At 42.8% G+C, this 13808-nt stretch overlaps 1 protein-coding gene across 3 annotated transcripts in view; it reads left to right on the forward strand.

Annotated features, from left to right (window-relative positions):
* Positions 1-13808, forward strand: part of LNX1 (ligand of numb-protein X 1) — a 90091-nt gene that overhangs the window by 48662 nt on the left and 27621 nt on the right. For 2 of the 3 annotated variants that reach the window (XM_026093747.2, XM_026093749.2), the window contains 3 exons: positions 4594-4835; positions 6442-6597; positions 11556-11711. In XM_026093747.2, the coding sequence (XP_025949532.2) occupies positions 4594-4835; positions 6442-6597; positions 11556-11711 (554 nt within the window). The remainder of the gene's footprint in view (positions 1-4593; positions 4836-6441; positions 6598-11555; positions 11712-13808) is intronic. The other variant, XM_026093750.2, reaches the window with a different exon arrangement.

Genomic DNA, 13808 nt, shown 5'->3' on the forward strand with positions numbered 1-13808 from the left:
CGTCAGTTGCTCTGTCGTCCTTTCCGCTGGATCAGTTCGGTGGCTCCGGTGCGCTCGGGGGAGGTTGTGTGACAGAGGGTGCGATGCACACTTTGGTGCTTCCGATCCTGGCTTATATCAAGTCTTGCCCTAGCCCAAATAACATGGGGACAAGACTACTTCTAGTGAGGGCCTGATTGAAACGTACTTGTCTGCCCTAATCAGGGATCAGTGATGACAGCCTGCTATGCAGTATTTTCTTCTGCTGGGCGATCATAAGTGCTTTGTATACATTATTCGTAATTGCACTCAGACAACGTGTCCCTTGCTGCTGTGCTAAAGCAAAACTACCAAAATGCGAGTGAGGCGGGAAGTTAGGTCTGGAAAGCACTGTGGAACTGGGCAGGGAGAGCTGCTGCTGCGGCGTTTATTTACACCCGGGCCGGCTCGGGAGCAGGGGCTGGTTCCTCGTCACTCGCTAGATGAGGTTTCCCCCAGGGCAGTCGGGTGGGGGCTAGGCAGAAAGAAGAGCAGCCCATGAAGTGACCCAGATCAGTAAGCCAGGTATGTGAGGTAAAGCAAGTATGTTATAGACACATACTTTTTTTTCTTTTTCTTTCTTTTCTTTCTTTTTTTTTGGCCTTTGGTTGTGGTTCATTTAGGTAACTAAAAGTGAAGTGAAAAATGACTGCAGTTGTCCTTGTTAATGTTTTGCCTGTACGGTTTGCCCCTGTGTCAGCCCGGGTAATGGAAATCTTTGAGGTCAGCTTCACTCTCAGGCTCTCCCCGCTACACTGTGCGCATTAGAGACGCTGCAAGGAAAGCGCGTCGTTGTTGTAAAACCACTGTTTTCATTTGAATTTGCAATACGCAGAAATGTTTCTGTTGGCCTGGGGTTTGCGCAAAGCTTGTTTTTGCAAACTGTGGGACCAAGTTAGGGCAGCCATGGGGTTTTGGATCTCCTCGCTCCGGCGCCTGGGACGTGCTACTGCTGAAGCCTGGCCTGCAAAGCCTCCATCGCGTGACGAGCGAGGGCAGTCATGGCTCCCATTCCCTCCTGACACGCTGCCGCAGCGCTGGGAGCGAGGCCTCCTTCAGCGCTTGCAGGGAGCTCGTCTAAGCAAAGCTTCGAGCTTTAGGTAAAGTTCACACAGGGCCAGAGGTCCCTGGCAATCGTCCCCCGTGCTCCCCGCTGCCCGTTGGCTGCGCTGTAGCTTGATTGCACCACCAAGCCTTAGCACAGCACGTCGCTGTCGGGGAGAGATGGTGATGAAAGAGGCCGTGCGAGAATAAGAAACAATTTCCCAGATTTCCCAAATGTGCCTAGTGACGCTATTTTAATGGCATGAACTCAACGACGTGCATTTTTCATGTCTTTTTTTATCTCTTGGTTTTGGCCTTCAAATTGTTTCCGTATCACACAAAAACACAGAAGTGCTTGCTGTCCAGAGCAGCTGAGATATAAATCTGCAGTTCACCTTGGCCACCAGACAGCATTGGTTTCACTTTGGGGCTGGTTTATGCTAATCAGGTACCCTGCTCTGACTGCCATCCCTCTCTCCCAGCTGTAAATCAGGCAGCTGATTAATAATCACAGTGAGAGAGATGATTAGTACTGGCATGTAGCTGTTTTATGGGTCTTTTCTGGGAGCCAAATCCAACCGTACGGAAAAACATAGCTGAGGCACTATAAATGTGATTCCACTTAGACAGTCGTCTCTTTCTGTTTTCTATTATCACAGCAGTGTCAGCACAAGGAAAACAATGAAAGTGAAGGGATGCTGTTGCAGATTTTATTACAAGTTTGAGGGTTTGGTATTTTTTTCCTTCTTCAAGGACACTATGTTAGTCTGAAGAAAGAGGGCTTGCATCTTGTTCATTTATGCCTGACACAATTATTTAGGAAATAGATGCAGCACTCATACTTGAAGAGCTTTGGTTCTCTTTTAACTATTTCTGGCAAAATTAGAAAGATATGCTTTTTGCTTTATATCACAATAACTTGTCTTCTCCAATGAGCTACATCTTAAACTTTGTCATCCCTCTCTGCATTCAAAGCAACTGTCTGTTGTTTATTGCAGTTGGACTGATCTTGTTAACTGGGTGTCTGTAGTGAATTCAGCAGCAGAGACTAAGGATTTGCATAAAAAGTCAAGTCTTTAGTATAAAAGCACAGATGGGCACCAAGCAGCAACCAAACCCACATAGGTGGAAATCTTTGGGCAGAGCCCTATCTGATCTTCATGTCAATCTTCATACTAACCACCAAAAATAGGATCTGCCTTTGAGGACCCACTCACAGGACTGCTTCCCTAATATCAACTACTGAAACTTCACTGACAAGTTGGAGGGGAAAAAAAAAAGGCAGTAGCAATAACTCCAATATTGCTCTTTACTAACACGTAAGATTAGTTCATCAACACCTACTCAAGCCTTTAAATTATAACCTTCCCATCAGTGTCTCTTATTATTCAATCTTTGCACATCTCTGTAATGCAGAGATTGTCTTTTGAGCATAGCAAACAATTCACCACAAAGCCATTTCCTTGTGTATGTTTTGTTGCTGTGGCTTTTTAAACTATGTTTAACTATTTTGTAGAGTTTCACAGACTTCATTAGTAAATGTGGCTCCATTGCAAGTTCTCCAACAGAGGCCAAGGGTGGGGAGGAGAAGGGTTCCCAAAATGCTGTGTTGGAGAGCCATATGTAGGACGCAAGAGGGGCTGTTGTGGTTCTTCTCCCTCTGAATAAAAAGGAGAGCATCCTGCTAAGGGCTGGGATGCTTGTGGGGACATACCATTCTCAGGAGCTGAATGAGAACATCAGGCCTCTTGTTTCTGGAAGGATATAGGGAACTGCCTTCTGCAACGGAGATAGGAGAGCACCTCCCTTCCATTTGACACCATCATTGCTGCAGGCTTGCTTTGGAATAAGCATCCCAAATACCTTTTTTTTTGGTGCTTTGAAATAGTTGACCAACCTTCTGTTTCATAAAAGAATATTTGCTTTCAAGACATCTCCTTTTGCTTGTGAAAGTTTCAGAAATAACTTCTGCCACAGCCTTTCTCATCCAAACCTTAAAGTGTGGATAAAGCGCTTGCACAGCTGCATCAGTGTGATAGTGTCTGTGGGGTTTTTTTTATTTTTAAGAGAGAATTTGTCAAAATTAGTATCACACAAGTGATGAAAAATGAATTTAGTGCTAAAAAGGTTTTAATTCATTTTTTTCCTCATAAAAAGACAGTACCCTAAGAGAAGTTAAATCACTACTCTGAAACTGACACAAAAAACTCTGAGACTCATCCTCCTCTCATCTTTCTGTCCCAAGAATTGCTTTTATAAATGATTTCTTTTCCAAAGCCTCTGTTCAGGGTACTATTTTTTTTCTGACACTTAACTCACTAGCGTGGTGTAGTGTATGTATTATGCATTGCCTTTTGTGCATGCTGTATATTACAGAGAGCTTTCTATCCCTAAGGGTTTGTGCAGCTATTTCTGTGAATTCATCCTACAGGGCATTTTTGTGAAAGTCATCAGTTAGCCTTTGCCATGAAGAAGGAGATAATAGTAACAGTAAGTAGGCCAAGCTCATTAGATTACTATTGAAAAGCAGATTTCTTTTAATACAGTGAATGAAGTTATAAGGGCTGGAGCAGTGGGCAGAAGTGGTGCTGGAGAAAAGTGACAGGTGCTGTTTCCTTGGGCTGCACTGGTTTTTTGGTTGTTTTATAACTCTAGTTAAATACTGAATCACAAAGAGCACAGCGGCCTTTAATTTCATTGAAGTGACTTTCTTGCGGGGCCAGCGGGACCCTCGCTGCTGCCTCTTGGGCTTCCTCCTAGCTCAAGGCGAGGACCCCCCTTTTTCAGCTGTTCAGCTCAACTGGAATAGCAGAACCAGCAAATTCATCCGTGTGGCTGGATATGAAAACGGTCCATTACTTACAGCTCAAGAAATGAGCTGCAGTGGCACTGCGGGGCTTCCCAGTCCAGACCCGATTCCCCGCAGCCCCGAGGCATTTGAACCTGGCCTGGAGCGCTCTTCGTTGTGTGTGCTTATCTCTATTCGAAGTGCGGGCCATAAATTTGAGAGAGAAAGGCGTTATGCTGATTAAAGGACAGCAGTGCTGGGCCCCCAGCGGGACTGTTTGGGTGGCTGATGACGTGCATCAAGGTGCGGAGCGAGGTGCGGTGGCTTTTATTTCACTGGCAGAACTACAGAAGCGATCAGGCTGCACCCTGCTTTCTTTCATTCACCAAAAACAAGGGGCAAATTACAAATTCTAGCCTTTGGTTTAAACAGCCACCTGCAGTTCCTGTCTTTTTGCATCCACAGTAACTATTTATACACAGGCAAGGCTGTGGCTCTCTCTCTCTCTTGGCCAGTGGCAGTCTTTTCAAGTGAGGTGATAGTTCAGCTGATATGGGGGACCTTCTTTTTGATTCTGTGTAACGCAACAGGATTGGTATTTTTCTCCTTTGTTGAGTGTCCGTATTTCTTCAGTCACCCCCATAGTCGTAGATTGTACTGCTAGTGATTTCTAAGCATCAGATACTTTCTATAAGTAGGCAACATTTAAATGCAGTTTATTATCGTGTCTCCCTTTCCCTTAGATGTAAAGGAGCGTCCCACTATGGCCTTACCAAGGAGAGGAAGAGGCGTTCCCAAGACTGCTCTCCGGACCATAGCTCCAGTTTAGCCGTGGCCGCTCTGGGCCCCGAGCTCTCCGCGGCCGCGGCCATAGCCTTAATGACAGATGAGCCAGGGCTGGTAAACCCGGCCTTCAGCCCCATCTCGGAGGACAGCCAGGCGGGCAGCAGTCCCGGAGACCCGCGTCGCAGCAACCGGCACAGAAGTAAGGACTAAAAATGATTGTTTCAGAGCCTATCAGCCTCTTTCAACATTCATTCCTGTGAAATGTACATTACTGGAAGCTGAAAAAAAAGGGGACAGCCAAAGATTTAGTTTTACATGGCTTGCCAAAATGTGCGCTCAGTGACCTGAGGTATTGGAGGGGAAAAACAAATTTGCTTGGGCAGGGCAGCATCAAGCTGAAGAAAGCCTTGGTGCACACAGTTAAGCTGCAGGTCCTAAGAAAGGTCATTTAGGCAAGTCAGCTCAGTTGGGAGAGTGACTGGCATGCGTAAGATGCCGGGGAGATGGTGCAGCTGTGCAATGGCTTCACCAAAGCACGGTGGTCTGGCCAACCCCCACAGGCCACACCGTGGGCACCTACCCAAAAGCCAGCTGGGAACTGTGCTTGGCAGTTGCAAATTATTTACAGGAAAACAAGCCTTAAGTAATGCCTTGGCAGCTCTGGGGGTGGTTCTCCAGCCTCCAAGCAGATGAAACTCAGAGGAGTTCGTCCTGCTGAAATAACTGCAGTCAGGGACAAGTTACACAAGGAAATCTTGCCTTGACACTTCACCCCGTGTCACCGCACCGAGCTCTGACAAGTGCTGTATTTGACATAGATAGCCTGGCCAAAGACTGACCCAGGAAGCATTAACAGTGAGGTGACGGCTTATATCAAAGGACTCCGAAACCGAAATTAATATCCCACCTTGCGTTACCCCAGCCGTGTGTTGGGAGAACGGACAAGGAGCTGAAGAAATTTTAGAAACTGAGCAATGCTCTCCTCTTTGTGAGCATGGGGCAAGACAGAGAGACGGGAAGGAAGGTGGAAAGAGGAGAACACCAGAAAGGAGTTAGATCCTGCTAGTTTTACTGAGTTTTTGAGACCACAGTCTGGTTTGAGGGAACATGGTATTATTAGATTACAATGTTTGGCTAGCCTGCAGAGCTCAGAGGGACAGAGCCATAATAGCCAGGAAGATATCTACAGCAGGATGGAAAGGATAGTGACATGCTTTGAAACTACTATAATTTTTTGGTATTGCCTTACCCAAATCAGAAGCTGTGACTTGATTGGTCCCTCCCACCTGGATAATCTTTGATTTTAGACGTGAAACTCTTGGCTGTTGTTGGATGCTTTGGAAATATTACAGAGTTTTGAGGCAATGTGGTATTTTTTACTGCAAACAGCTATTAACAAATCTTCCAGGTTTTCTTCTTGTTGAATATGCGCAGCTTGTTTGTGGGGCAGTGCTTCTTCCTTTTAGACGCATTTTTCACTGGATTGCTACTGATTCTGCCATGGCTGTGGATTATTCTGTCCACAGGCTGCCACACTTGCAGGTACAGATTTGTGTGTGTGGCTGGCAAAAAGACGGGAGGTGGCAATTTTAGGGTGTGGGACAGAGGTAGGATAATTGCACCTAGATTAAGGTGGGTGCAACCTTGGAGCTGGAGTCAAACGCAAGGGCAAAGGGCAAGAAGTCTTGCTGTTGCTGTTATGCCCTGTCATGTGCCGATAGATAAAGAAATGATGTGCTCCTTTAGGGTTTACAGGCCCAAACTGCTGCATTGTATTGATTTTTTTTTTCCCCCTTCTGTCACAGCTCGACACTTTGAACGCTCTACTGTAAGAAGCAGATCTTTTAAAAAAATAAACAAGGCTTTCAGTGTTCTTCGAAGGACAAAAAGTGGAAGCACGATTTCCAACCAGACTGACCGGGAAAGGGAGACTGTTGGAAATTCAGTTGCTGGGGATGAAGGTAATACTTTGTTCTCCTTGTGTTATCACTTAAAATGGGGTAGGAGACCCTACCCATATGGGATCTGGGTGTCCATGATTGACATTCCTTTTATGTGGTGGCATGTGTGTGATTTAAAAAAGAAAAAAACACTACATTATTTTCTCCTTTTAAAAAAAATGGGTAGGGCGTCACAGTGAAGCAGATTGCTGGGGCGTGTGGGACCTCACGTAGGGGTGTTCTGGTAACAGCCCGTGTGCTACAGCCAACCCAGGATCTAAAGCCTGGGATCTGGGCATCTGGGATTTATCACTGAAGCTGTCGTTCATTTGCTCTATCATTTTGCTCAAGATGCCTTGCTAGCCCGAATCTGTTTTCCGCTTAAAGCAAGCAGATAACAATGATCATACATTATAAGAATTTCATGAGTTTTTACTGATATTTATAAAGCACTGGAGATTACAAGAGGGAAGACGGTATAAAAGTGTAAAGTACTGTCATTATTCCAGCACTTCTGTGGGATCTTTGGTGACAGATTTGTATTAACGCAGCCAGGCAGGTGCTGAGGTAAGAACAATCTGCTCTTAAACAGGGGGAAGAGGCAAGTTTATCTGCTGTGTGTCGGGGTGAGGGGTCTGGCAGGCAATAACACTTAACATTTGGCATTCTCAAAGCTCTGAGCATATGTTACTAATTGCTTTGGACTGTAATTACTGTGCCAACATTAGCATTCATGCATTAAGAGGAAGTGATGATAGTGGGGGAATCATCTTTAATCAAGGTCTTAATTGAGCTGATTATTCCTTTGCGTGATGCCTCAGCACCTCGCTTCTCTTCCCAAATCAGATGTTCAGGGTGAACGCTTTAAGAAGACAAAAGATTCAAGTTCCCCTTGCTTTGTATTTCTTGCTGTTACTGAAACCCACACAAAATAAGGATGAAACATAGTCAAATTCACTGTGTTCAGTGATTAAACTTAATGTGGTGAATCAGAGAACAATGTTCAAAGCTCTTCTGTTTTATCTGCAGGTAAATACTCCTTCAGGAGAGTTCCACCAGGTCACTGTATTCTTGATACTTACTCTCTTAGTCCAGATACTTACTGATGTAGCCAAAATAAATAATTCAAAATTCACAACCTTTTCTGTAAAAATAAGATGGTTCTGCTCCTTGGCCTAGAAACATCATTAATAACTTCACTGCCCCAAATGTTTTGGTTTTTTTCCCAAGTAAATCATTGCAAATAAGATGTCTACAGCCCTCTTTGAGTAGAGGCGTATGTTTCTCATTTCCTAGCAGCTGCTCAATCCATCATAAGCAGAAGCTTGCCCTTTTTCAGCTGTAGTGAAATTCTGAATGTGTCAAGCCCGTATTTTTCAAAAGACATCTTTCAGGCTTGGGCATGGAAATTTGTATGACCGTTTTCTACCTAAGCTTATAGCTGACATTACTAATAGTTCACTGAAAGTTTGGTTCCACACCCAGAACGCTGTGAGTATGATTTGGATGCCAGTTATATCTACCCAGTAACCCACAGTGTAGTCCAGACAGTAACAGAAGGAGACATGAAGATGATACTACTCTTTGCATTAAAGAAAGGTTTTGGTGTTGCATCGGTTTTAAAATATGACCAGTTGTGGAAATGCTGATATCAGAGTAATACATTTCTAGTAGAATGGAAAGCGCTGTTGTCTCCTTTTTAAAGGATGTACAATTGGGCCTTCAAGTGGCAATCTCTGACAAGTTTGTCGTTCTGTACTTGCTTCTGCTCGTGGTTTTATTCTTGTACATCAAGCATGCCTGTAAACTTCCAAATATGTTTACTGCACTGGAAAAACCTGGTAGGCATGTAATTACTTAATGAGCAGTTACCCTTATGTGTGAGATCACAGAAGCTCAGTACCCAAATTACTGTATTAATTACATATGCAAAGAATGCACTTTGATTACACTGCTCTGGAATTTGGTCTTTAAAAAATGCAAGCAAGTAGCTTGCAGCAGTGCAAATGCAACTGTAGCAGTTACTATGATCATACCAGCTGGATATTTAGTTCCTTCTCCAGTTCTGATTGTTTTCTTCTTTTATTTGCTTTTGAAATCCTGCGTTGCTCTGAGCAGTTTGCAGTGGGACTCCTGGTGAGCATGCTGGTCACACTCTAAGGATCACTGCAGTCTGCTCACTTCACATGTTTCTTCGTTTTTCTGATCCATTTTTTCCTGCTCAGTGGAATCTCTCTCGCGCTCTTTTTTTTTTTTTTTTTTTTGATGGAGTTCTCATGTAAGTGGTGAGAATGTCCTTTCTGGTGCTCTCCTCTTTAGTTTTGGGGACCACATTTCTCTTTTGGGTCACATCAGTTGATCAAACATTGGGATGACTTGACTGTGACAGGGAGGAATGACTTAGTCTGGCTATTTTCACTAGGTGTCTATGTGGCGTCATGTGTTTTCATCAAGGTCAGCAGCAGTTCAGATGTTTGATGGAGTAATATATGAAAGTCTTTTTGTAGTTGTCAGATTAGCCACAGTTTATTTCCAGACATATGTCTTTTGATGCTCTGTCAAAATAATGATTCCTGACGTGGAAGGAACCTGGTCCACACAACCCTTCGTTCTGCTATCTTTAAAGCTGAATGACGTACTGATTTTGGAAAAAACCTTTGCTACTCAGGGACACTGAAAAATATGATATATAATGGCAAATGTGTCTCTATTATAACTGCAGTGGAGGAATAGTTACAGTCTTATACTGTCTTATACCTGGAAGCAGTTCTTTACCGTGAAGGTTACTTCACCATTTCCATTTGGAACCTGTGGCTTAATTTGTTTAAACAATATCGCAGGCAAAAAAGTATTTGTCTGTAATGTGGCATCCAAGATAATGATATTTACCTGAGAGTAAGCTTACTAACTGCACTTACAATAACAAATAGCATTCCAAAATTGAAGTAGAAGTTGGGACAGTTTAAAAGAGACAGTTTCATTCTCAGAAGTGAGGGAAGGCGGCGGGGACATCCTTCCAGCGCCTGATGCATTTATGACCTTTACAATCTACTTAAATGATAAAATAGCTCTGAGCAAAGACTGCTCCTGTGCTTATTTGTATCACTGTGCTCTCAGTTTGGCATCACACTCTTGAAATTCACTTCCAAGAAAGACTGCACATGTACTCCTACTCAGCCTGATCTGCATATGCACATCGTAAACTGTCTAGCACTTTAGGAGGAAAGAATTTGGGAATGCAATTGCAATAGCCTTTATGCAGCTTTACAGTGAAAGGGAGCTGTACTGCTGGTTTACAAAAGTGTTCTTCAGTTCCTTTTTGCAGTTAAACCATTGTGAAAGAAGTTAAATTTATGATTGCTTGAGGATATCTAACATTGTTCAAAGTCAAATTCATTCTTCTTAGTATCCTGGTTGCTGCAGTGCTACCATCTGTTATTGCTTTGCAGCAGTTGAGACCAAGGAAGCCTTGGCAGGAACATGCAACACACTCTCCTGTTGTGTGGGTGTATTGCACTCTTACTGTTCAGTCTGATTCCTATTGTATTATGTATACATGCACATACTCACATATATACATATATATATATATGAATATATAATAAATACTTCTATGTTGAGGAAAGGTATATGAAGAAAAGAAGGTAAGTGAAATGCAGATGGCTTTAGGGAACTATCAATGTCTTTTTCAACCACTGTATGGCTCTAAGACTCCTTATGTGCAGAAGAAAAAGTGGCTTATACAGCCCAAAGACAAGACAGCAGTAGCCGAGCTTTTGCCTCAGGAAGGCTGCAGCCTGCAGGCATCACACCCAGTTCCTGTTTTTCCCCGTCCAGATTCGGTTGCAGTTCAGATTTCCCAAAACAGCTGGTGGAAGTTTTACAGAACTGGTTCAAAACGATCTGATCTAGGACGATGAGCAAGGCAAAAGTTTTCTAGAAAAAGAAAAGAGGTTGGGTCTACAGCATTTCTTCTGCTGCAGAAAGATAAGCTGATAAACTGCTGTGCGTAAAACATTCACAATTCTTTTGAGATGCATTTGACCCTACAGCAATTTCATGTGAGTTCTTTTGAGAGTCCTTTGGTAGAAGAATGTCCAGAAGCAAGGAAGGACATTAGAGCAAGCATTGCCTTCTACCATCTTCCTGAATCAGACCAACATCCCTGGAGAATCAATGGAAAGAATTGAATCAAACACTGCTGTTTGCAAAATAATGTCAATGCCCTGGGAGAGTCAAATGCTAAATGAAAATTAATTGCAAGGGAAGATGTGCAAAACCAAGTCCCACATGGGCACAAAGGCATATGACAGTAACAAACACACATTTTCCAGGAATGCGTTACAGAAGGTTTTTTTTAAATTCTGGAAACCAGGTGCTAGAAAGCATGAGTGGGTCCCCTGCAGAACGCCTTATTTACGGGGTTGGTCTTTAGTCGTGCAAAGTTTCATTGACTTCAGCTGGCAACACGCATGAGTCAGGCCTCCTGGGATGAATAAGGACTTGCAATCTGGGACACAAATTCTGTTTACAGTCACCTTCAATCAAGCTGGACTCAGGCATCAGAGCAAACGTTAAGCAGGGCTTTGTCACGCTTGACCCTGGGAGCGAAGGCAGAGATTACTGTGATGGCAGCACTGTCGGTAAGCGCGCAGTGCACACACAAGGTAGTTGAAACCTGAGCACTTAAAGGAACGCTACCGTTAAGTAGTATGAACTGTGGGGATAAAATAGTAAGCATACTTAAAATTTCATGTTACAGTTTTGTGGCTAATGTATAATGAATGCTCCGTATGCCTACATCGTACCAGACAAGCAGAGTTTAACGTGTAAATCTGTCCTCTCCTACGTTGTTTGTTATTGTAATGGGTGTGTAAAAATACCAATAAAATTGCACACTAATTTAAGGAAAATATTGCTAGAGGAAAAAGTACATACAATATACCTGAATGCAGATGACATTTTATTATTATTGACAGATTCAGAAAGCACCATACCACTCCCGGTGACAAAAACACAACACTGTGTGGGAAAATCTGCAAGAATCATCAAAAACAAGACAGAAAGTTTACTTCTTTCTAGATTCAGCAGCTCTTCGATGTTTAAGGACTGGAAAGATAAAATGGTAAAGAAAGGTATGCAATACTCCAGGGTTTTCCTGCTCCGGAAAACCTGGTCAAAGAGAATGGAGAATACTAATTGCGAATATAAGGGCTGGAAAATGGGGTATGTGCAGGCTGAGGCTCACGTCATGCAACAGGTTGTGTATGTGTAATTGGTAAAAGCCCAGAGCCCATTCAGAGCCCCTTAAATTTGGTGGGGCCTGCTGAGTGATGTGACTGGTTGCTGGAGCAGGGCCCATCTCTCTGGGGCAGAGTATTTGCATTAGAAAACTGTGAGGTGAAGACACTGGTTTCCATACATATCATTGCCCTAAGATAGGCAACACAGGTTTTGATCAAACTGCGCACAATGTGTGCAGACTGTTTAGTGAAAAAATTATCACATATTTTCCTATTTTAAAAGAATGTATTTGTGTATTTTTGTGTTTAGTTTGTCAAACAGTTTATCAAAACAGGTATTTGCCTTTAGCTTACTACAATGTAGGTTGCTGATGATACAAACATCATATGAAAACATGATATAATACTTCATATGAAAATATGAAATATTAAGAGACAAGATTTTAATGAAGATAGAAATTAAGAGATCATCAGTTGTTTTGGTTGTTTGGCACGTGTGAGGAGAAAATGGTGCAATTTGCAAATTATATTTTGTAAAGAGCACAAGGAAATCAAATGAAGACAGGAGGTGAAGCAGTACATTCTGCTAAATATAAAAAGAGAAACCAAGTGGTTTGCACACTGGCAAGAAAAAGCAGTGTCTCAGGAGGATTTTTTTGTTGCCGACTGCACCCTTAAGAAGCAAATCAGGTATTAAAAATTCTTCTAAAGAGCCTGCATGAAGTCATGTTGAAAGCAAGCCAGAGCAAGACTTAATAAACCAGTTAAGGCACTGTTCAAGAAGCAAAGAAGGAACCTGATGTAACTGTGGGGACTTGTTCGCTACTGCATTGCTCTAATCTTGTTCCGGGATAATTACGGATTGAAATAATGTGAGAGTGTCAGCAGCTTGTTCAAGTCACAGGTTTCCATTGTCAAGAAAGGTGACTGGGAGCTTTTCCTTTAGAAAAAACTTGAGGAATGAGATATGGGAGAACAAGTGCTTGATTCAAAAAGCACCATTTGTTAGGATACAAGGTGAATCATCACGCAATGGAAAATTTGAGCAGTTCTGCTATTAGAGCGCTTTAGTAGTTTGCAAAATCCACTAAGATATTTATTTATGTCATTTCTATGCAGAGAATAAACCTGGGGGATGCAGATTATGATTTGCATTTTTGCACATATTTATTCCCTGGTATCTACATGGTGAATGTAAAACAGGTATACTTATTCTGATGTGGGGATCAGGCCTGTGGTGATTTTTGAGAAGTGTCTGTATGGTCTGACCTTAAGCACCTACCTGAGATATCTGAGTTAATTGGCTCTTTATTTTTATATAGAGGAGTGGAGAGTTTAGGGTGCAGTGGAGAGAGGTTACCACCTCCAAGGGTGATTTGGCAGTGAACTGGGATGTATCACTCTCTTCAGGTGCCCATGGGCTGTAAAGGAAACTAGAGTAACTAGATCACCAAGTTAGACATTTGGGTGCATTCAGACGGTGTGAGTCTCCCCTTCAGGCTAGACAGAGTCAAACAAACTGGGCAAATAATGTTCAGAAAGTAGAAGCGCGTGGGGAAAATAGTGTACGTCCCATTCCTGTGGCATTAAAGTGGTGTGCAAAACTGAAGTAAACTGGAATTGGAGCAGAAACTGCTACTACAGGAGAACAAACTAAATGAACCCTTGGATATTAGGCTGATGAAGGCTGTATAATTATCTAGATAGATTTTTTTTTATTGCCTGTCAACTCTGTATAGAACAACAAAGTCCAAGTCTGTGCTACTGGTAGGTGCTTTTTACAGACGTGAAGGAAGACAGCTTCCCGCCCTGAAGAGCATAAGATCAAAGAAGTGGTAAGGGCTGCAACAAAGTGTTTTTTAATTTTTTTTCCTTCCTTTCTTTCCTCCTTTCTCTCTCCCAAAACTTTCTGGTGGCTTCCTTGTTTGTTACTTGGTACTTGTGTAATAGAAAATGTTATGCTACCTTAGATACTGCTCTATTAATTAA

This window comes from Dromaius novaehollandiae, chromosome 4 (assembly GCF_036370855.1).
Source record: "Dromaius novaehollandiae isolate bDroNov1 chromosome 4, bDroNov1.hap1, whole genome shotgun sequence".
In the NCBI taxonomy this organism is placed as follows: Eukaryota; Metazoa; Chordata; class Aves; order Casuariiformes; family Dromaiidae; genus Dromaius; species Dromaius novaehollandiae.